The sequence below is a fragment of the Malaclemys terrapin genome, chromosome 4 (genome assembly GCF_027887155.1).
Source record: "Malaclemys terrapin pileata isolate rMalTer1 chromosome 4, rMalTer1.hap1, whole genome shotgun sequence".
Taxonomy (NCBI): domain Eukaryota; kingdom Metazoa; phylum Chordata; order Testudines; family Emydidae; genus Malaclemys; species Malaclemys terrapin.
Genome location: NC_071508.1, coordinates 17,373,645 through 17,397,178, shown reverse-complemented (window position 1 = coordinate 17,397,178; position 23,534 = coordinate 17,373,645). Strand labels below are relative to the sequence as shown.

Genomic DNA, 23,534 nt, shown 5'->3' with positions numbered 1-23,534 from the left:
GCATGGAATATGCTGGCGGGACAGAGCACAGTTTTGAAACAGGAGGGGATGGGAGTGCTGCGGGGCCGATGTAAGGAGCCCAGGTATGGACGAGCAGGGGAGCTGCAAGTCAGGAGCGAGGTGCATCAGCAGAGCTGGGTAGGGAGTCCAGGATTGCAAACACAGAGGAGCGGAGCTGCCGCGGGACTGAAGATTAAGCTGGCCTAGGGCCATATTTTTTAGAAGAGTCCAGCTCTCATTTAGGCAGAAAATTAAGTGGAGAGATTTCCCGAGGAGCCCAGCACACTGGGTGCTGAGGGCTTGAAAATAATCCAGCCCTTAGCTCCTTTAAAAATCCCACCTCCTGTAGCTACCTGCATCACACCTTGCGCCAAGCAGAGCCGCCAGTCCCTCCTACGGGAGAAATACCCCAAATTGAATGTTTTGAAACAAGCATATAACGGCCTCAACCGAACTGCGGCTGCCTTATTCACCAGCTTCCCCATTAACTCCCCTCAGTGGCTCAGTCAGTGAGCGGCTGTATTCACACTCGAGCAGACTGACACAGGAACGCTGATGGTGCAGGGGCAGCTGCAGGGGTCCCGCTGCCCGCCGCCTGCAATTTTATTTTTCAGAGATAAAACAATTTTCTCCAGAAAACAAACATTTCAATGTTCAGGGAAGCCAAGCAGGGACTTTCAAGGACTCCTCTCCTTCAATGAAACCACGGGGCTCAGGGGCCCCGATCCTGGCCAGGTGAAACTGCTGCAAGTGTTCTCCCGAGGAGGCTGTCGCCCATCACTCCCAGCGTCGGTTTCAGTCAGCCCCGCCCAACAACCCCCGTCCCCATCCCCAGCCCCTCTGGCACCACTTATCCATCCCCATAGTTACTGACCCCTTTGGCCCTAGCACCGCTCGGCCCTCCCCCAGGCCGTCTCCTCCCCTCCCAAATTACTAACCCTCCCGGCCACTTCAAGCCAACAGCCCCTTTCCCGTTCCATGCCGTTGTCCAGCATCAGCACCATGATTGCAGCCCTCCACGCTGGGGCTCTGCTCCCACCCCATCATCTCCAGCTGCAGCCGCACAAGTCCATAGCTGCTGGTTTCTCATCCCAGCCAGAACCGCTGCTGGGGCTCCAGCCCCAGTCCCCAGCAGCGCTCCCCCCTCCCCCCCATCGGGCTCAGAGCCAGAGCAGACGTCTCCCACTGTGCTGCCTCTCATGAGCGGGCGGAGCCCGAGTCGTAGCTGCTAATGAAGCGCTCCAGCTCCTGTAGGCAGTGGCCCCCAACCTGCCGCAGGTTGGCCCGCAGCGCAGACCCCATCGCCGCCTCCATGGAGGGCTCCTTGTGCAACAGCGTGGTGGCCACCACAGCAAAGGCCAGGCTGGACTGCTGGTAGGACTGCAGGGAGGGGAGAAGGGGAGCTTGTCAGACGAGGCGGTGGGCAGGCAAGTCCCTAAACTCAACCTGGGTGCCTGAGATTCCCCCCAGATGTATTGAGGCCTGACGGGCAGCCCCGTGAAAATGATCCGAGCTACTCTACGACTCAGGCCAGTGGCACCCCCTAGGGCTGGGGCAATAATGTGCTTTCATTGATCCCTGCTGCTGTCATGACGCACCTCTGCTGGGCAGCCCGAGGACCTCTCCCCGCTCCTGTGTGGCCGTTCCCTCCCTCCGCCCAGAACACTTTGCTACCAGGAGAACCTTGCAAGGGGTCAGGCTCTGGAGTCTCAGCCGCAGGGGTGGACAGATGGGCCAGCCAGCCAATCACCTGGGCGTGTTGAGACAACAGGGCCGGCCCTCAGACTGCTCCCAGTCCCTGGCCGTTTAATCCACTCCCCAGCAGAGTGTGAATCCAGGAGGAAGAATATTTTTTACATGCCGTGACGGCCACAGGCATCAAAAACGAATCAAGGAGGAGGACTGGGCTAGGAGTGAGGTTGCTTTGACTTCCTGGCACCAAACTCCCCAGTCCTGAACCGCTCCTGGCTGGTGGTGGGGTTTTGCCTCTAACCTCCCTCTTCCCAACCCAGGATCACACTGGTCATTCATGGATAGCAAACACATGAAACACCCTCCCTGAACCTATTGCACCTGCTTTGAAGCCCTCACTGCAGCTGTTGATTTGGGGCGAGCCATGCAGATGACGGAGGTGGTTTGGGAAGGGAAGGGAAACCCAGATCCTGCACACATCAAGAGCCTCAATGGTCCATCTAGGTCCGACCCTGCTCCTGGGTGAGCAAGAGGGGACAGTTAGAACTTACCAGCTCAATTTCTTCCTTTCTGGCCAGTATGGCAGCAGAACGAAGGTACTCCGCTGGGGTAGCCAGAGCAGAGCAGGCCTGGTAAGGATAGCCTGCGTCCTTCTGATGAGCGGCCAACTGGTCCTGCGTTGATTTCAGACAGGGTGAGGGAAAGAGGTTAACCTGCTCTGGGGGAAGACATGGCTGGACGTTTGCAGGTACATGAGTGAACAGGGCTACTGACAAATTAAATCGTCCCAAAATCAAATCCAATAGTGAGTGGAGAAGCCAGAGATAAACTCTCCCCCTCATCGCTTGGTGAAAGAGGGAGCATTAGAGGGATGGCTGCAGAATATTTTAAAGCATTTTTCTGAGCTTTATGCCACCTGCCCCAGCTTCCTGTCTGGGTAGCAAAGGGGTGACAGAGATGGGCACCAGTCCAGGTCAGCTGCGATGAAAAGTCGCTACAGTCGGATCGCTGGTCTCGTCCCTTGCGTGAAGGGAGGTTGTGATAAATGAAGGGGGAGATAACTCCCTTTTATGGACACCTAGTTAGTTATGAAATCCCTCTTAGTAGCTGTTCTCTACTTGCTTTACCTGTAAAGGGTTAAAAAGTCCACAGGTAAAAGGAAAGAAGTGGGCACCTGACCAAAAGAGCCAATGGGAAGGCTAGAACTTTTTTAAAATGGGAAAAAACTTCCTTTTGTCTGGTCTGTTCTCCGGAGAGAGGGGAAGGTGCAGAGACAGGGCTATAGGGTGACTAGATGTCCCGATTTTATAGGGACACTCCTGATTTTTGGGTCTTTTTCTTATATAGGCTACTATTACCCCTCACCCCCTGTCCCGTTTTTTCATATTTCCTGTCTGGTCACCCTACAGGGCTGGGACTATGCTGTAAAAAGGTTTTGGTCAGGTATGGAAATCATCAGATCATACCTCAAACCTCCTCAGGAATCAGAAAATGTCTAGAAAGACGCGATTAGGTTTATTTCTGTTTATTTCTTATTGGCTTGTGGACTCCTCTGTGCTAACCCCAAATGCTTTTTTGTTTGGCTTGTAACCTTGAAGCTGGACCTCAAGAAGGTTGTTCTTGATGTTTAATTTTTGTAAGTGGTTTTTTTTAAATCTAGCAAAAGCTGAAGTTCCAGGCATATTTTCTTTCTTTTTGTTTTTAATAAAATTTACCCTTTTTAAGAACAGGATTGGATTTTTGGTGTCCCAAGAGGTTTTTTGCACATGTTTAATTAGCTGGGGGCAACAGCTAATTTCCTTTGTTTTCTTTCTCAGCTCTTCCCCGGGGGAGAGGGAGAGGGTGTGTGTGTGACAGGGCTTGAGGGTACCCCACAGGAAGGAATTCCCAAGTGCGCCTTCCTGGGTTCCAAGGGGTTTTGCATTTGGGTGGTGGCAGCATCTACCCCTCCAAGGTCAGAGAAGCTGTAACCCTGGGAGTTTAATACAAGCCTGGAGTGGCCAGTATTGATTTTTAAAATCCTTACGGGCCCCCACCTTCTGCACTCGACGTACCAGAGCGGGGAACCAGCCTTAACAGAGGTTGACGGCTCTCAGCCCAGTTCATGGTGGGCAGGCACCCCGTCACAAAAACCACCACCACCGACAGCCCTAGCAAAGCTGCCAAGAAATTAATGGCTTACGGGGGATGCTTACCAGAATCTACTGCCTTAGCATCTGCTTTGAAGCACCCATGCAAAGGATTCTGGGGGTGTTTTGGGAAACAAAAGCGGGCTGGGCAAGGACTTAATCCCTCCCAGGCCTAGGGTGCCAACCTGGGAGAATGGGGGCAAACAGGTCAGTTCATACCAGCTCAATTTCTTCCTTTCCCACGGGAGGCAGCTCCTCTGTGATCTCAGACCAGAGTGGAGGTAAAGCAGCTAGAGCAGAGACAGCCTGGCTGAGAAGATCTGGGGCCTTCAGGTTGTCTTCCAGCTGGAGCTGTGGAGATTGCAGAGGGGAAGAGGGAGGTTATGCCATTCCAGAGGCACCTCCCACGGCGGCAGCGAAGACACTGACAAATCAAAGCCAAAAGACTGGCTGGGCCGTGGGAACGTTCCCCAGAACCCTTAGCGTGGGTTAGTCTTGTTGCCTCCACTGATGCACGGTTCAGGTAGCGCAGAGGATTCTGGGAACACGCATCAATTCCACGGGATGGGGCAGGCAAATGGAAGTGGGTAATGTGTGGGAAGAGGGCATCAAACCCCACCTTACACTAAGGCCCCAGTGCATCTGATCCAAGGAGAAGGAGAAGGGAGGGTCAGTTCATACCAGCTCAGTATCTTCTGTTCTGATGGGATGAAGTTCCTCTGTAGTTTCAGGTGGGGCTGGAGGTTCAGCAGCCAGATCAGACCCGGCCTGGCTGGGATGGTCTATGGCTTCGTGGCTGGCTTCCAACTGGACCTGTGGAGTTTTCAGATGGAGTGAGGAACAGTTAGATTGTCCCAAGGGAGGATGAGGCTGTGGGTCCATGAGCAAAACAGAAGCACCAGAAGCTCCAATAGTGCAATCAAACTTTGCAGCTTTAGGGCAGATTCTGCAGGGATAAAATCCCTCTGATGTCTCACAGCAACTGGGAGCATTACAAAGACTACTGTAATAATAATCCCTAGCGCTTAGCTAGTGCTTTTAATCCCTAGAGCTCATAACACTTGACAAAGGAGGTCAGTGTCATGAGTCCCATTTTACAGATAGGGAAACTGAGGCATGGGGAGGGGAAGTGATTCGCCCAAGGTCACCCAGCAGGCCAGTGGCACAGCTGGGAATAGATTCCAGATCTCCTGCAGCCCAGTGTTCTAACCATTAAACAACACTGCCTCCCGTTCCACACCATAGAACACATGAAACGCACTTGTGACCCAAGTGCCCTTCTATCCATTCGCTACGTTAGGGGAGGGGGCAGACTCCTATCTGAGCAGCCTTGCACCTCGACATCGTCAGTGATGTAACAGTGCTACTGCTGCTGCTGGAAAAATGCTCCCATCCCCATCATCCCCCTTGGTTGCACTTAGCTGTCTCCTGCACTGCCTTAGCAGACTCTAAAGGACTGAATGGACCACGCAGATGCTACCCACAAACTTTTGCGCCCGTTGTCTTTGAAACGCCTTTGAAGCGCCACGGCAGCTGGTGCCAAGGCTTATGGGGTGTGTTTGGGACTTAACGGCAATCCACTGTCAATCAATGCCAGGTGGGCACGAGGAAGGCTCTTCAAATCCCATCTCCCCACAGAGCACCAACACGTCTGGCCTCGGGGAAGAGCTGAAAGGGGGACGGATTAGCTCATACCAGCTTGATTTCCTCCTCCGGGAGACAAAGATCCTCCGGGGTGTCAGCCAGGCCTGAGTCAGTCGCCAGAGTGCAGCAGGCCTGGCTGGGATTGTCTGCAGCCTCCAGCTGGACCTGCAGGGATTTCAGACAGATGAGGACAGTCCCAGGGCAGGACGGGAGCTGTGGGTGCAGGAGTGAACAGTGGCCCTGGAAATGCGGACAGTCAATCAGACCAAGGAGCTCTGTGGTTCTAGAGGAGATTCAGCAGCAACTGGAGAAGCCCGGAATAAAACCCACCCCCATCCCATTTCTCTCGGCATTGGGGAGTGTGGCAGAGACGCACGCAGAACGTTCCTTGTGTACGATTTCCAGCTTGCTGCTGCACTGGGAATTCAGGCTCCCCCCAAAAACCAGCCTATTGATGCAGAGCCATCCGTGGCCCGCGTGAAGCGAGTTTGGTGGGTCTCAGCCCGAACTCCCCCCGGACAGCTGCCAACGCCACAAAAAGCTGCCGTCGTCATTAGCCTCCTTTACAGTGAGTCTTGGCAAAGTGTCCCAAGATGAAAGGGGAAGCGGCTCCCCAGAACCCTTCACACTGGCTGCTTTGACACCCCCCTGGCTGTGCTGCCACAGTCATCACTAAGGATGCGGGGGGGCTTGTGAGATCCAAAGGGGAGCCCTGCACAAGTCACGATGGGCGAGTGAAAGGAAGCGACACGCAGGGACAAAGGGATCCAAATCCCGTCCTATCCTCCTCAGACTGCAAACTCCTTTGGGCAGCACGTGTCCCTTTGTTACAGGGACGTACAGCACCTAGCGTGAGGGGGCTATTGCAAGGCCCTAGGGCACCAACACATCTGCTGCAAGCAGAGTGAGAAGAGCCGGGTGAGTTCCTACCAGCTCAATTCCTTCCGTTCCCATGGGATGAAGATCCTCTGTGGTTTCGGGTGAAGCCGGGGGTTTAGTATCCAGCACAGAGCCGGCCTGGCTGGAAGGGTCTGTGGCTGGCTGGCTAGCTTCCGGCTGGACCTACAGACGTTTCAGATGGGATGAGGGAAGGAGGTTAGACAATCAGAGGAGGATAGCAAACGGTGAGCTTGCATTCCCTCTGGCCAGGCTACAGCATCACGCCATGATGTTGGGCATGAGGCTGCCAGTCCAGCACCTTTCACCAGCCCTTAATTCAAGAACAATCGCCAGCCTGAAGCTGGGTCCAAGAAAGGGGAAATGAATCTCCCCCTAGCAGGCTTCTGCTGTGCCTGAGGTTCATCTCAGCGTCTGCAAGAGCTTGACTGAGCCCTCAGCAAGGAGATGAAAGGGGAAACCCTACCAGGGACTTCTCAGCTGGAACAGAGGGAGGTGCAGCCAGCAGCTGCCTGCTGCAAAATGGCCCTGGTAAGGTTGCTGCTGCTTGCCTTTGCCAAATATAGAGGGCCAATCCCAGTAAGGCATGCTGGGAAAAAGAAGTTCCAATAAGATGGTGACCTTGCTCTAAGAGAGTGAGTAGGCACCAAAAAGGCCCTAGGGGAAGGGGCTGTGCCTGTTATCTTCTCGTGTGGCCCCACCTTAGATTGGAAGCTCTTTGGGGCAGGGACGATGCCCATCTCTCTCTCCGTACCCTGCAGCACCCGAGTGTCACACAAATCCCCCTAAGCCCGAGGGACTTAGGACACAACCTTGTCCTTGAGACCCATCCATTGCCCAGGAAACCCAGCCCGTTCTCTGCCCCGCCCCCCGCCCCTGACCTGGGGCGGTTTGGGTTCTTTCACTGGAGCTGCGGAGTCTTTCTTGGATTTTCCAGGCTTCTTGGGTGCTGCTGATTTCGCTTTCTCTGTCTTAGAAGAAACACTTTTCTTTCTACTCGACTGGAGGAAGGAAAAAGAGCAAAGGCTGGAATCTCCCAGGGAGGCCGACGACCTGGACGACTTGAACTTTTCTGCAAAGAGACCAATGGGGACAGAATGAGGCAGATAGAACCAGGGGGCAGCGGGGACGCTGGGCCTACGGGGGCCAGGCCACATTCCTCCTCCTGAGTGAGGGGCAGGAGCTCTGGTTTTAACACTGAGACGCCTTCTGCTCTCCAGTCTGGGTGGAGAAAAATCAAACGGGTCCTCCTGGGCCACTCCTCAGCCCGGGCAGACTCTGCCACCCAGCCTCTTCTATGGGCTTCAGGCTTCCTCCTTCCACCCCTGCATCCTTCTCCTAACAGAGCCACGTGCCAGCAGTCAGCTGTGCTCCACAATGCCCTGCTTGCAGCTCTTTCTGGGACCCCTGAGATAGATCCCCAGGGATCCAGCCTCTGCTCCCCAGGCTAGAGAGACCTCCGTGGCAGGCAGAACTGGCAGGACTTTCTCACCCGGTGCTGAGCCACTGGAATGCAGCTCGGGATGGGGCACTGCCACCCAGGGGCTGTTTCCCAGGGCTGAGGAGCCCATATGGCCTAGGGCCTCCCTCTCTCCCCCCCCGAGGGACTGACCTCTGGAAGAGTAAGACTGAAAGCGGTGGTAGCGAGGGGCAAATTCCCCTCGGTAGCCGCCTCGGAAAGGACCGCGGTGATGCTTCCAGCCACGGCCACGGTACTTCCTGGGGAAGAAGTCTTGCTCCCTGTGGAAGGAACAGGTGGCCCTGTGAGTAGCTTCTCTCGTTCTGGCCAAAAGCAAGTTTTAGCCCTGAAGGCTCCATCCGGGGACAAAGGGCAGAGCCAGGTCCCCCCTGGCATTCAGATCCAACCTCCAGGGCTGGCCGGCTGCTTTTACCTTTCCCCAGGCTGGCACGCCCATTTCCTCCTTCCCCTGGTATCTACCCCTCTGCCAGCCCCACCTGTGTCCTTCCCCTTCTCCCTCCAGAGGAGATTATCCCACTTAGAGTGGTGCGGCCCCGACAGTCACAGCTGGAAAGCGGCAGCGGTAGGAACAGGCCAGCCAGGGATGAGCCTGCGAACAGTGGGATATCCTGGGATCATTTGACTTGAGAGCAGAACGGGGGTCACGCCAGCACTGCAGGGGTTGGATGTGCTCTTTGGGCAACCCTCGCCTGGGATCCAGCCCACTCAGCAAACCTCTCTGTTGGGCCAGCCTTGGAATTTCAGAGCCTCGGCTCCCCAGGCAATAGGCCCAGCCCAGCATCCCCGCCAGCCAAAGCACCCTGCTCCCGCCGACACCCAAGTGCCTCCTCTGCCAATACTTGCCTGTCCCAGGAGTTGCCATGTTCCTCCCTCGATATTGACTCCAGGCAGTGCTGGTTTGATGGCGTGGCCTGAGAAAAGGGACACGTGTTACAGAGGTTGTGGGGGCGGTGGGGTGACTCTGGGTGCTTTGCAGAAGCTCAACAAGTTAGAGCAAGGGGAGACCCGCTCACTCGCTCTGCCTTCCTGAGCAAGGAACAGAGCCCAGGTGTCCTGGTTCCCAGTCACCTGATCTAAACACCAGGCAACGCTCCCCTCCCAAGGTCTGGGGATAGAACCCAGGCATCCTGGTTCCCAGTCCCCTGCTTAATATAGTTGCCCATGCTACTTCTCTGGAAGTGACTCTTAAGAAATGTGACGACTCGGAACAGCAGCAGTGGGAGACAACGCGCCAGCTACACTGCAGTATAAGAGGGGCGGGGGCGGGGGGGTGCGCGCGCACCGGGGACGCGTTTGCTCAGCTCCAGTCCTCAGCAAAGAGCCATCAGGACACGGATGTGCATGGGTCATGCTCCAGGGGTCAGGGCAGGGAGCTAGGTGCTGGGGGCAGGGCAGATCCAAGTGACAGATGGATAGAACTGCAGGCTTGGACTTGCCAGATTCACCAATGTACAGTGCGCCCCATGAGAGACTGTGTACAATGATAAAGAAATCAGCTCCGGTAGGCCTCCCGCAGAACATGACAGAGGACAGACTACACGGCATTTCTCCCGGAGTTCGCAGGGTAGGACCAGAACTCCCTTTGGTTTGTCCAGCACAGAAGGCTCCGTTCACTTGGGATCCCCAGCACTGTAACCAGCACAATCAGCCCTGCAGAGATTATACTAGTGTTATGCCTTCCCTCCCCCACCCCCCGCCCCCAACCCCAGTCTGACCGCTGCCCACCTCTCATGGGCACAACTTGGACCCCACTTACCGAGTGCCACCCATCCCTGAAGCCTTCCTCAGGTCTCCCGGATTTGTTCTCCCACCTGGCTGGCTGCTGATGGTCCTGGGGTGCCCAGCACCCGCCCTTGTCACCCCCGTAAAAGTCAGCGGGGTAGGGTTCGATGTCTCGGGAAAAGGGCTGCAAAGACCCAACACATAGGGTGAGGGCAGTCCTGAGTGAGACACACGGGGATGCACGACCTGCCCTTGTGTCACAGGGACAGAGATCTCATTCACAAGGATTGCCAGACTGGATCAGACCCGGGAGGGGGGCCCATCTACTCCTGCATCCCATCTCCATCAATGACCAGCACCAGCTGCTTCAGAGGAAGGTGCAAGAACCCCTGCAATGAACACTATGGAATAACTGGCCCTGAGGGGAATTTTCTGCCTGACCCCATCAGTTAGTGGCTGTCTCGTCCCCTGAAGCCTGAGGGTTTGTAGCCTTTACATGGTATTTTTATCCTATGGACTACATCTTTGGAAGCTCTCACTGCCCCTATTAATGTCTCATCCTATTGGAAATCCTACAGAGCTCTTGCCCTCTGTATGATACCTTGTGGCAATGAGTTGCACGGGTTAATTTATACACCCAGACTAAACAGTGTTTCCTTTTAGGAGATTTCAGTTTCCTTCCAAGGTCATTGGCTGTCTCCTTGTTCTTGGACTGGCTGGGAAGGTCAGCGGGCACCCCCAATCTACTGTCCCCCTCATTCCTTATTTTACAACCTTCTCTCAGGGGTTCCCTCCTTGTTAAATCACAGAGGGAAGGTGGGCAGGGGTGGTTTCAAAGGGAGCTCCCGGGGGGGTCAGCTGGAGGAGTGCTAGTCCACAGATGGGGACACCTAAGCACAAAGGTGCAGCGACTTGCCAAAGGTCCCACAACGACTCAGTGGCAGAATCAGGAACAGAACCCAGGTGTCCTGACGCCCAGGCCCCTACTCTAAACTCCAGACCAGAACGTGGAGTGAACTGTATGAAACCGGATGGCTTGGAGCGGCAGCACTAAGAGGAACACCACCAGTGGGGACAGGGGTCTCGAGTCCAGATAGAAGCCTCCGGCCCTTTCCCTCCCAGGCAGGTGGCAATCCTCTTCCTCTGCCCGCCCCCCTTCAACTGGGGGGCATTAGCACTTCAGGCCCTTGCTAACCCCCACAAGCCTGATCAGCCCCCGTGCCCTCCTTGCTCTTGCTGGGAGAGAGTCAAGCCCCCACCGGTGTAACACCGTGGCCTGCTCCCAGACTTCATAGCCCTTGGGTGGCAGAGGCTGGTCAGGACACCAGCAAAAGGCAATGCTGACCCTCAGACCTTGCCGGGGCTCCCCATTCTCTGCCCTGTGCTCCTGACCTGCCCCACCTCCTCCGACGGTTAGTTCCTGACCCCCTTAATACTGTGGTCTGAATTCCTCGTTTCCTACCCCTCAGGAAGGCTCCGTTCATGGGCGTTCCCCTCATGGAGCCGTGACCAGCTCGAGCAGCCAAGCAGAGATTGCTTTGGTCACTTCCAGACAAACCAGGAATTCTCCCTGCCACCCACAGCCCTCGCACTGTCTGCGTGAGCACAACGGTGCACCAAGGCTCAGCCTGGACCCCACTTACCGAGTGCCAACCACCCCTGAAGCCTTCCTCGTGCCTCCCGGGTTGGTTCTCCCAACTGGCTGGCTGCTGATGGTCCTGGGGTGCCCAGCACCCGCCCTTGTCACCCCCGTAAAAGTCAGCGGGGTAGGGTTCGATGTCTCGGGAAAAGGGCTGCAAAGACCCAACATGTGGGGTGAGGGCAGACCTGAGTGAGACACATGGGGATGCACGACCTGCCCTTGTGTCACAGGGACTGAGGTCTCATTCATAGGGATTGCCAGACTGGATCAGATCCGGGAGGGGGGGGCGGGAGGGGGCATCTACTCCAGCATCCCGTCTCCATCAGTGAGCAGCTACTTCAGAGAAAGATGCAAGAAACCTTGCAATGAACACTATGGAATAACTGGCCCTGAGGGGAATTTTCTGCCTGACCCCATCAGTTAGCAGCTGTCTCGTACCCTGAAGCATGAAGGTTTGTAGCCTTTACATAGTCTTTTTATCCTGTGGAATGTAACTGCAAATATTCACATTATCCACATCAGTAAAATGTCTATTCCCCTTTGAACCTGACTGAACTCTAGGCCCTGGGTTAATTATGTGTAGTGTAAATACAAGGACCTGCTCCAATCAGTTTTAATCAATATCCCCTTGTTCCCGTGCGATGAAGGAAGGTGAACAGGAGCGACCCATTTACCTTCTCTCCGCCAGTCACTGTTTTGTGCCCCACCGTTGCTGCCTCATCACAGCAGCAAGGAATGCACCTGGGGCACTTAACTGCGAGGTAGGTGGGCAAGCCCTGTTTGTTTGTGGTTAACTGCTGGGGGAACCAAGGCAAGAAGAGGTCAAGTGACTTGCCAAGGGTCACACAGCGAGTCAGTGGCACAGCCAGGATTAGAGCCCAGGTGTCCAGCCACCCAGGCCCCTGCTAGGGCACTCTGCCTCAATGGGAGTGAGCGGCAGGAGTGGCCTGGAACGGCAGCAGCCAGAGGCAGGCGACACACCTAAGATGTTCTGCTGGGATGCATTAGCAGGAAGGATACTGGCTGGTCCCCAGGGGGTGACTCAAGCCCCAGGCATGTAATATCTTGGCTTATTCCTATGCCTTGGTGGGTTTGTGACCGCTGGGAAGCAGGGCCAGATCAGGACTCCTGGCAGAGCCAGTCTGGACCCCCTACCCTGCTGCCCTCCCTGTCTTCCTGACCAGCCTAACACCCTCCCCGCCCGGGTTCAGGAAGGCTCCACTCATTTGCATGCAGGGCCAAGCAGCGATTGCTTATGCCTGCCCCAGGAATTCTCCCCGGGACATCGTCCTCACTACCCACGTCCCCTGCTCCTGCCCTAGCCCCAGCTCACCTCCCACACTCTGCCTGGGCACAACACCCCTCCAGGCTCAGCCCAGACCCGCTTACCGAGTGCCACCTGTCCCTGAAGCCTTCCTCGCGTCTCCCGTGTCGGTAATCCCAGTTGGCTGCCTCCTGATGGTCCTGGGGCGCCCACCCCATGCCCTCGTCATCCCTGCGAAAGTCGTCAGGGTAGGCGGAGGGGCTGATGTCCTTAGGGCAGGGCTGCAAAGATGATACATGTGGCACAGGGCGGAGGGCAGCGATGAGCATGACACATGGGGAGGCAGGATCTTCTCCTTTACCTCAGTGACAGCGGTCTCCTTGCTGCCTCTCAGCAGGTGGATCGCGGGGGGCACAGTTACATGGGTGGGAACGGGTACATTTTTAACCTACCCCTAGACTGAAACTCCTCTTATTCCACACGTTCTTCCCATTCCCAAAGCATCACAGCAAACACGAGACAAGTCAGCAACGAGCCCCCTGAAGCTGCAGCTTCTGACATAGGCAGGCCAGAGCTGTTCCCAGTGCCATGACAAGGCCTGGCTGAGATTCGGATTTACACTAGAGATGGAGCTTGATGTGTAGCTCCAAACGAGGTGTGACTGGCCCCCAAGTTCATCTCAACTGACGGTTAACGCTGCAGCCGAATGAGTGGGACTTACAATATTTGACACCACCAGCCATTTCGCTGCTGGGTTGCATTGGTGGAAACAACCCAGCTATTCAGGGAGCCTGGGCAGGGACTGGGTGGAACACCACCATTTCCCTCCCCCGTACACACTCCCGCTTGGAAAGAGAGGAAAGTAGACTGAGAAGACCAGGTGTCTCCTGTCACTGGTGACCTTATCGTTCTGTCCATGCTTACAACTCCTCCCTCTCCCCAGCCATGTCCAGGGCTCGCTGAACCATTTGGAAATTAACTCTTTGTCCCCTGTGGAACGAGCCAATTCTGCAATGGTCCCACCTCTGCCCCGAGCACCAGATTACGCCATCTCCTCCCGCCCAAACCACTTACATGGAAGAAACCATTTGGGTGCCCTCTTCCGGGGAACATCCTGTTGCTCAAGGCAAAACCCCTCCTCGTTCAAGCCCTGGGAGAAAAGGGGTGGGGAGGGAAATGTGTTGTGAGTTCAATTGATTAACAACTGAAACCCTACATAATTCAGTCAATCAATCAGCACAGACAGACAGGCCACACATTCCCAGTCCAGAGAACAGGGGTAGTGACAGGGCCCCGCTATTCCCAAACTACCCTCCAGACCTCAGCCCTTCATACCCCACTTGTTTATCACCGCTGAAGCTTGGCGGTTAGCTACACCGACTTCCTTGTCCATTTTGGTAACACTCCTCGCTTTGCCTGGCCCTGCCCTTAGGGCATGTCTTCTACAATTCAGTACGATCACAGACCTATCTGCCACACCAAAGTGAGCTGCTACTCATTTCCCATGATTTCTCTTACCCTAATTATGCAACAGTTTGTTGGTAACCCAGACAGTCAATTGCTTGTTATGAAATATACTCAAGAGAGTAAATAACCAAAGTCAGTCACATTTATGGCTCAAAGTCAGTAATAGTGGAACAGAGGAAAAAAGGTTCAGTACAATACCTTTCCAGGAAGCAGGCTCATGCAGTGTGGTTACAGAGAAGGCAGGGGTCCAAAGTTACACCCCTCAAGCTATCCTTTTTCTGTCCAACCCGTTCACAAGTAACAAGATACTGTATGCATCATCTGAGGCTAGATTTAACCAATCATCTTTCTACCTTGTTTTTCTGGTACCATGCTGTACTTGTTAGCTCTCTGTTCTGAACTCAGGCATTCCAGATCCCAAGGGCGGGAAGGCACGCCCCGGGCTTGTACCAGAGTAGAACACTCATATATCTTGTCTTTATCTTTGAGACATTCTGTTAGACTCGCAATAGAGGTCTCCCTACGGGATGGGGAGCAGGCAGATACTGGACACACTGTTGGTATATAATACTCTAAATGCTCTTTATTGATTACAAAACAAACCTTACTCACTCCACATTCACACCCCAGAGTCCAAAGGTTAGAATGGTCCCGATGGCCAGTCGAGATTCCTTCCAATCATAAGATCGTAAGATGTGGGGAGCCGGCGAAAACCACATCTGTATCCACATGGGTCTCTGGATCGATAAGCGACTCTGATTTGCAGAAATCATAGGCAACCATTTATAGTCCATTCCATCGCGTTGTCAGTTCTTTGCCTTTGTTTACTAGGCCTTCTACCCACACTATTCCAAAGAGACAATTCTGAGCAGGCCGCCATGATCCAAGACGTGCCATTTCCTCCAATTCTTATACAATTTTATATCAGTCCAGCTGGTATTGTTTCCTTTTCTGCTGACTTTCCGTATTTTTCTCGGAACATAACAAGATTGTTTTTGCACAAAAGTTCTAATAGTCCTTGACCTTAAGTTCTTGCTTCAGTTGTCAACTTACAACGCATGTATTCATGTCAAGCACGCGTCATTCATACTAGGCCTCAATAACCTATAACATGTTACTACATAAATATATAAATCACAATGTGTATATATATTTCCCAACAATTCCAGGATTGGTCAGAGAGAGTAACTCCCTACCCGTTACTATGGTAAAACATCCACATGTTCTGTTCCTGACAGTTTTACTATCTACTTAAGCCGAAGTTTACTTCAGCTAATGCAAGTTGCTGTAGGATACTTAGCACAAGTGTACAGGATTATAGAAAGACAGAGGCCAGTTCAGGCCATGTAACTGCTTGAAATATAATCTAATGGTACAGTAGAACCTCAAAGTTATGAACACCAGAGTTCTGAACTGATCGGTCAACCGCACACCTCATTTGGAACCGGAAGTGCGCAATCAGGCAGCAGCAGAGACACCATCCCCCCCAAAAAATAATACCAATACAGTACAGTACTGTGTTAAATGTAAACTACTAAAAAAATAAAGAGAAAGTTTTAAAAAAGATTTGACACGGTAAGGAAATTGTTTCTGTGCTTGCTTCATTTAAATTAACATGATTAAAAGCAGCATTTTTCTTCTGCAGAGTAAAGTTTCAAAGCTGTATTAAGTCAATGTTCAGCTGTAAACTTTTGAAAGAACAACCATAATGTTTTGTTCAGAGTTATGAACAATCTCCATTCCCAAGGTGTTCATAACTCTGAGGTTCTACTGTATGTTGATATTGTTACTCCTGGGAGAATTCTGCGCCACCGCGCAATGCAGAATTTTGCAGAAATTAACATTGTGCATTCAGAATTTCCTTTCCCACACAGAAATGGGCTACAGTGCTGCTAGCTGCCACTAGCACATAGTCAACACTGCTGGGGGGAGGGAGCTAGAGGGATCCTGGCAACTGCAGTTCCCAGCATGCCTTGAGGGAAGGAGAGGGTGGCGCACAGGAAACTCGGCCTGGGACCGAGCATCAGTCTGTTTCTCCTTCTGGATCCCTGGGATCTGGGGGGGAGGGAGCAAGTGTCTGGACAAGGGGGGCCCTGCGGCTGGGCTCTGGGGGGAAGGAGGTATGGCTGTCTGGGCTGGGGAGGCACGGCTGGACTCTGAGGGGAAGGGTTGTGGGTGTCTGCCCCCGAGCTGGGCTCGGGGTGGGGAGGGAGAAACTGGGTTATTCTAGGGGTTTCTTTAACTCTCTACTCCTGGGGGAATTTTTGCGTGTGGGTCTGTATTGTTACAGACATACTTGCTGACAGGTATTTTGAAATAAATTACCAAAACAATTGAAACTGGCGTGATTATGTAGTGTTATTTTGACAAATAAAATTTGCAGAATTTTAAAATATTGTGTGCAGAATTTTTAATTTTTTGGCGCAGAATTCCCCTAGGAGTAAATTATTGTGTGTTTAATGCATATTGATATACGTAGCCCAAATAGTACATATTGATAATGTGATATATATTTATTAGACCAGCATATATTGGTCAACAGGAGAGTCCTCTATTTGTAGGTAGGCCAGAGTCACCAGATGACAAGAAGAGAGTGCACTATAGGGTGGCAGAGCACATGCCATGTCCCCTTCCAGGACCTGTCTCCATAGGTTCATAGGGGATGGCTTTCAGCTCAATGGAGTTGGAGGAACCTGACTGAGAAGCCCCCTTACTGCTCATCACAAGTTCACACTGGCTCAGCTCTCAGATGGTGGATGTGTGGTGCCTACACGACACTTGCCCTTAATGGAAATCCACTGCACGTCTTCAGGAACAGCCCCGGAGCACGTCCCCTAACTACCATTCCCACTACGGATGAAAAAGCACTGGTGACAGGCGACCAAAGACCTGATACAAAGCCTACGGACACCAATTGTCCATTGACTGGGCCTCAGGGGCTTGATCCTACCGCCTTCATTCACGTGAGCAGCCTTGCAAACTGGTGTGGGCAACTCTGGCAGTACAATCTATTGTGCTGAGCATCTGCAGCAAGAAATATGGAAAACCCTGCCCTGCCCCACAGCACTGGCCTTAGGAGATCCCTTGCTGCCCTTCAAAGAACACTCCAAAAAACCTCCCTGGGCCCAGTCCTGGACCTGCAGCACACTGCAGATTGTTCTCCCCCCTACTGAAGGTGATAAGCGCTGAGTGTACTTAGCCCCACTGACCAGGACTATCCCCTACAATTTTAAATGGGTGCCTCAGATTTAAATTTGGCCTCAGAGAGACACACTGTAAATAGAAGCTTTTATAAAAACTACGACCAGTAGAAAGGAGACTGCACACACAAAAATCCAGTAAAAGCTGTTTGAAACAGATAAACACTGTCCTGCCCTCTGCAGTCCAAACACTGGCCCATTAAGAGCCTGAAAGTGAAACTGACCATAAACAAAAATGAAACTGACATCATCGATTTGCATTGTGAGAAATGGGACAGGAACTAGACAACAAACTGGATGCAACAACAAACAGCAGGGCTTGGGAGCGGGAGGTTATGGCTTTATTCCAGCTCTGGCAGTGGCTCACTCTATGACCTCACATCCCCTCTCCAGGCCTCAGCGGTTTCCCACCTGTAGAGAGGGCATGATGAAACTTCTGTGCCTTTATAAAGCACTTTGAGAGCAGGGGTCGGGGGAACTGGCCATTCATTTTCACAAGACACATGCAGTACTGCTAACCCCAAATTTTCCAAAATCATGAAGTCAGGCCCCCCAAAATCATTTTAAAAAATAATATTTTGGGGGTTCTATTTTCCTTCTGCTTTCTGGGCCTTCAGGTCACAATTTCACTTATTTTGTCTTTTAATGAAAATGAAGATTCTCAACTAATCACTTCTCTCTGAGCACTGGAGCTTTAAAGCAAGCAGGAAATATTGCAATAAAACCACCAAAGCAGGCAACACTGGCTTGCCTCTCAAAATAGACCACTTGATTCCGGGACTAATTAACTTCAGTTTTTGAATAAGGAACTTGAAACAAGTAAAATGCCCAGGCAGGCTGAGCACAGGGACAAGGTCAGTTTTTATAAATGCCATTTTTATTTAAGATTGGTGGGGGAAGCCTTTTGTTTGAAACTTTCCCAATAAAAGTTGTGGACTTCCAAATTGTACACTTAGGACTTGTCCACACTTGACAGTTAATTCAGATTAAGGTAGGGTTTGGAACGAGAGCATCCTGTTCTTCTTTTTGCGGATACAGACTAACACGGCTGCTACTCTAAAATCCACACATGGAGTTTATCAGGAATAGTTTATTGCTTTAAATTCACACGTTACCTTATACTGGATTAATTTTCATGTGTAGAAAAGCCCTTATTCTGGTTATGTCTACAGTACAGACCTAACGAACGGTGGTAGCTCTGTCCGCAGGAGAGCTTCTCCCGATGACATAGCGCTATCCACGCCGGCACTTTTGTCGGTGAAACTTTTGTCAATTGGGGTGTGTTTTTTCACACCCCTCACCGACAAAAGTCTTACCAACAAAAGTGCTAGTGTAGACATAGCCTCAGAGCGCCCAGGAATAACACAAGAATAGCAATTCCTGAATAACTGGCTGTCTCTTGTTTCCACACAACACCCAGTGTAATCAGGGTCTGTGGGCAGGACTACAAGCTAAACCCTCGGTGCTAGTCCTATCGATCTGCCTGGCCTGCCTTTCCACAATGGCCCATCTTCCCGCCAAGGAGCAAAATGTGCTTTATAAACTGTAAAGCAGGGGTTCCCAAACTGTGGGCCGTGACACAGCCCTGGGTGCTCCGCCATCATGGGCAGAGGTTTTTTGGGGGGGCCAGCAGTGATGCCAATCACTGTGTGTCCAGGGCAGTTTCCCCATATGGGCTGGGGAATGGCCACCACGCCCTCCAGGCTCAGATAAGTATAGTCCATGGTGCCCACGAACCACTGGGTGCCAGTGGCCATGGTAACAGTGTAGGACAGGCATGGCCCGGCCCAGTGCGCACACAGCCACAAGGAGTGGAGATGCCCACACTGTGCCAACTAGGGACTGAGTCCACGGCTGGGCTACGCCATCCTGAGCTACCACCCTGTCCGCACCCAGCCCCTAGCTACCCCCTGCCTGCACCCTGAGCTACACCTCTCTCTGCACACAACCCCTAGCTACCTCCTCTTTGCACACATCCACTACCTATCCCGTCTACCCCCTGTCCCTGAGCTACCACTTGCCTGCACTCTGAGCTACCACCCTGTCCGCACACAGCCCCTAGCTACCGCATCCCTGCACCCTGAGCTACACCCATCTCTGCACACACCCACTAACTATCCCCTGTCTGCACCCTGAGCTATCCCCCGACCTGCACACAGCCCCTAGCAACTCCCTGCCTGCATTTTGAGCTGGCTGAAAGGCTGAAAATTGAAGATGAGATCAGACTGAGTCTCACTAACGTATGTCCCCAGATGAAAAAACTGTGCACAGAGAAGCAGGCACAGCCATCGCATTAAGACGACTCCTGGTCTGTACGTTATTTTATATCTGTATTTACAATATTTGATTCTTTTCTAATGAGTAGAGAATAGGGTTGGGTCTTTACTTACACAGCACAGAAATGTAGCTATTATGCTAAAAACATTGAAAACACAGTATCGCGTCCAAAGCTGGACACTTATTTTGTTTTAAAACAAACACCACAATGTGTTTGTCAACAATTTTGTTAACACTGTTGTGTTGCTGAGTGTTCAGTTTTTATACAAAATTATGTGCTGAACACCACATTTGGCTCTCCACATTTTTTTAAAGTGTGGTTTTACTCAAACTGTTTGGTTTCAATTTCTCTGAGGGCAGACTGCCAGGGATTTCGAACATAACAATTGTTTGCGTTACAATGCAAAGGAAACATGTTCATTGTTTATTTACAGTGGTGCGGTTTATATGAATGTAACACTTAACAGTAATCATTGTCCTCAAGAAGCGTTAAGAGTGGGCCACAGGCCACACAGGTAGGCCACAGGGGGGAAGTTTGGGACCCCCCTGCCCTAAAGGCTTTACAAACACGAAGGGATTCACCACCCTGCAGGAAGAGAGGCAAGGGCGCATTTTGCTAACAAAAGCCAGGACAGGCAAAACACTTCGCTAACCAACATATTCACTAGCCTTTGCAAGTGCGGCATCCGTTGTTATAGGGCGGGGGGGGAGGTTGCCCTTCCCCAGATGCTACACACACACACACACACACCCCTTTTGCAGGATACAATATAATCAGGACGCTGATACTTTGCGCACACACCCCCCCCCCCCGATTTTTTCTGCAATGATCCCCAAGGCTTTGCAATGCACCAAACACATCAAAAATACTCCAGCTACTCACTCCGCTCTGAATCTTGCACCCCACGCAGTTCACTCACCCCAAACTCCAATGGCCGTGGCTGGGCACCCAGGCACAAATCAGCTGGGCGAGAGTGGGTGGGGAGGGGCCAGGGGAGCTACTCCAGGCCCCACAGCGAAACAGGCGTCGGTCTAAGTCTGGACTGGAGAGACCGGACCTCCCGCTGCAAAGGGAGCAGCCCTGCCTAGGAATGAAAGCACATCACATGCCTGGCCTTGCCTGCTCCTGGCCGGCTGGGGGTAGCAGCCCTCTCAGAAGCCATGTGCCCGCGGTCTCTGGCTTGCAGCTGCACCGAGCGGAGGGGAAACGGAAAACTTCAGTTTCCTTCCAGCGCAGACAGCAGGAGACTTGAAGTATTTCTGACTCCCCTGCAACGAGCCTCGCCTGGAGACGGGAAGTGGGAGGGGGGGGACACGAAAGCCTGTGGCTGCTGATTGCCCTTGATGGATGGATGTTGTGGTCCCACCCAGGAACTGGTATATTAACATCGCAGGGAAGAGAAGTGGTGCTGAGGTGTTAGGGGTTGCACCTTTGCAGTTGCTAGTGTGTGACACTAGAGACAAGGTCCCCGGAGGCCAAGGACCAGGACAGCAGGCGGCATCTCCCTGAATCAAACAAACCTGCAAAGCGTTTGAAACTTTGCTTGTGTGTGTGGTCCTTCTTGGGTTTTAAATTCTGCAGAAAACAACATAAATCTATCACTCTCTCCATATCTATCTATTGCACCCTTGGTGTATGCACTGCCCTGGTTGAGACAGAAGACCTCAAAAAGCTGTGTCTTGATGCAAATATGCCAGCAATCGATGTCATAAGGAATTAAAAGACCTGCTGCCCCGCTCTTCTGGTTCCTGAGTGCCTACAGGGAGGATTGCCTAATGTTAGAACATTGGCTCCTGAAGTTGTAGCTTCTGTTTAGCTATGACACTAGGGGTACATCTACACTACAGGGGGGAGTCGATTTAAGATACGCAAATTCAGCTACGTGAATAGCGTAGCTGAATTCGACGTATCGCAGCCGACTTACCCCGTTGTGAGGACGGCGGCAAAATCGACTTCTGCGGCTTTCTGTCGGCAGGGCGCTTACTACCACCTCCGCTGGTGGAGTAAGAGCGCCGATTCGGGGATTGATTGTCCCCTTGGGACGCGATAAATCGATCCCCGAGAGGTCGATTTCTACCCGCCGATTCAGGCGGGTAGTATAGACCTAGCCTAGGAGATGGGAACAGACACTTCCTATTCCAGTGTCCCAGATACAAGGGAGGGTGAGAAAGATATTTGCTTAGATGATCAGGACCTGGAAAAGACATCTCACTGAAAAGCAATGAGGACAGACTGTGCCCGACCCTGGGCAATGGAGAGAGATGGCACAGACGGCATTGCCCTAAAAAGCCACCTGCCACCAGCTCAGGAATAAGTATCAGAGGGGTAGCCGTGTTAGTCTGGATCTGTAAAAAGCAACAAAGAGTCCTGTGGCACCTTATGGACTAACAGATGTATTGGAGCATAAGCTTTCGTGGGTGAATATGCACTCTGTCAGACGCATGTAGTGGAAGTTTCCAGAGGCAGGTATAAATATGCAGGCAAGAATCAGTCTACAGATAAGGAGGTTAGTTCAATCAGGGAGGATGAGGCCCTCTCGAGGCCTTTCCCTACGTAAAAGGATAAATGGATACAAGTCAGATATCAGGAATGGCAATATACAAAAAACTGTAGGAGAACACTTCAACCTCCCTGGCCACACAATAGCAGATTGAAAGTTAGCCATCCTGCAGCAAAAAAACTTCAGGACCAGATTTCAAAGAGAAACTGCTGAGCTTCAATTCATTTGCAAATTTGACACCATCAACTCAGGATTAAACAAGCCATCTACAAAAGCAGTTTCTCCTCCCTTGGTGTTCACACCTCAACTGCTAGAAGAGGGCCTCCTCCTCCCTGATTGAACTAACCTCGTTATTTCTAAACTGATTCTTGTCTGCATATTTATACCTGCCTCTGGAAACTTCCACTACATGTGTCTGACAAAGTGGGTATTCACCCACAAAAGCTCATGCTCCAATACATGTTAGTCTATAAGGTGCCACAGGACTCTTTGTCGCTTTTTACAGATCAGGAATAGACATTGCTGACAAAGGGACACAGGGGATGGAACCCTGAACACAGCACGTGACTCTATCCTGGGCGGATCAAACCGGCCTCTGACAGATACCTGAGGGGGGCTGTCCTATCCTTACATGCCGGCAATCCTTGTCTAGCTTGCCATCGAATAGAATTCACAACGCTGTGGGACCTTGGGCAAATTGTTTTGGTTCTCTGTACCTCAGTTCTCCACCTGTAAAAGAGGGATTAAAACTGATCCGGCCTCCTGGTTCTTTTCTGCTTTACAAATAATTAAGATTGACGCGGAGGCCTGTTGGGTGAAAAGCCCAGTCCCCATCAATTACGAACCTTAACTAGTTTAAAGCTTTAATAAGATAACGTCTGGAGCGTATATCACTACCTGAATCATGCATAAGAGACAGAGCAGGATAGCGTAATGATCAGCTACCCAGTCCTGGGCACAGGTAGGCGGTTTCTGTCATCATCTGGTCCAATCGAGTAGCTGTCCTGTGTTGCTCCACCCCCCTGTGTTAGACACACATCCTTTATGCCGGTGCAGATTATTAAAACGAGCTTAACTATAAACATTCTGTTCTAAATATTGCTGGATGAGGCATGCCACACACGGGGCCAAGACCCTCTGGTTTATTAATTCAAACCTTTATTTGAACCAAAAGCATGGCCTTGTGTTTACAATTAGAAAGCAACGAATGACAGAGATACAGAAAAAGATATTGGCCAATTACCTTCTTCTGGGGCGTAGGCGGGTCATGATGGATTTCTCCCAGGAGTCTCCAACCATGTCCTTCCTCTCTAGCAGGTTTATGCCTTTTCCACAGTGTGGCAATCCAATAAACCTTACAATATGCATGCGCATACTACAGTTTACTTAATGTTTGCTGACCACGCTATTTTCATGTCAGCATGTCACCTTCCTCCAGACAGGCACTTTCCTGTTTTTCCCAGTACAGTGACTTTTTGGGGTATGAAGAGGGTACTGATTAACTTCATTTTATCTCGACCTTACCAAACATCACCTTTGTCCTAGCAGCGTCATTTAAACAAGCCCACATGAGGCAACACTCATGTCAAGCGAAGACCATGCAGTGTTATTGCAGCCAT

At 51.9% G+C, this 23,534-nt stretch overlaps 1 protein-coding gene across 1 annotated transcript; it reads right to left on the bottom strand.

Moving 5' to 3' along the window:
• Positions 1 to 548: 548 nt before the first annotated feature.
• On the bottom strand, positions 549 to 21,307 carry LOC128835679 (uncharacterized). Its single transcript, XM_054025268.1, has 14 exons — positions 20,335 to 21,307; positions 13,545 to 13,620; positions 12,596 to 12,751; positions 11,208 to 11,357; positions 9,599 to 9,748; positions 8,659 to 8,753; positions 7,975 to 8,144; positions 7,244 to 7,434; positions 6,396 to 6,527; positions 5,517 to 5,630; positions 4,503 to 4,634; positions 4,041 to 4,172; positions 2,244 to 2,366; positions 549 to 1,380 (listed from the first exon to the last, which is right to left on the bottom strand). The coding sequence occupies exons 2-14, from the start codon at positions 13,581 to 13,583 to the stop codon at positions 1,198 to 1,200; spliced, it is 1,767 nt and encodes a 588-aa protein (XP_053881243.1). The 5' UTR covers positions 13,584 to 13,620; positions 20,335 to 21,307; the 3' UTR covers positions 549 to 1,197.
• Between the last annotated feature and the right edge of the window lie 2,227 nt (positions 21,308 to 23,534).

What these genes read in the sequence shown, in the direction of transcription:
- LOC128835679 (XM_054025268.1), bottom strand. Translation starts at nt 13,583, where the DNA reads ATGTTCCCCGGAAGAGGGCACCCAAATGGTTTCTTCCAT. An exon ending in ACCCAAATGGTTTCTTCCAT is followed by an intron (nt 12,752 to 13,544) that starts GTAAGTGGTTTG and finishes TCATCTTTGCAG; the next exon opens with CCCTGCCCTAAGGACATCAG. An exon ending in TTGGCAGAGGAGGCACTTGG is followed by an intron (nt 8,145 to 8,658) that starts GTGTCGGCGGGA and finishes GCTTTTGGCCAG; the next exon opens with AACGAGAGAAGCTACTCACA.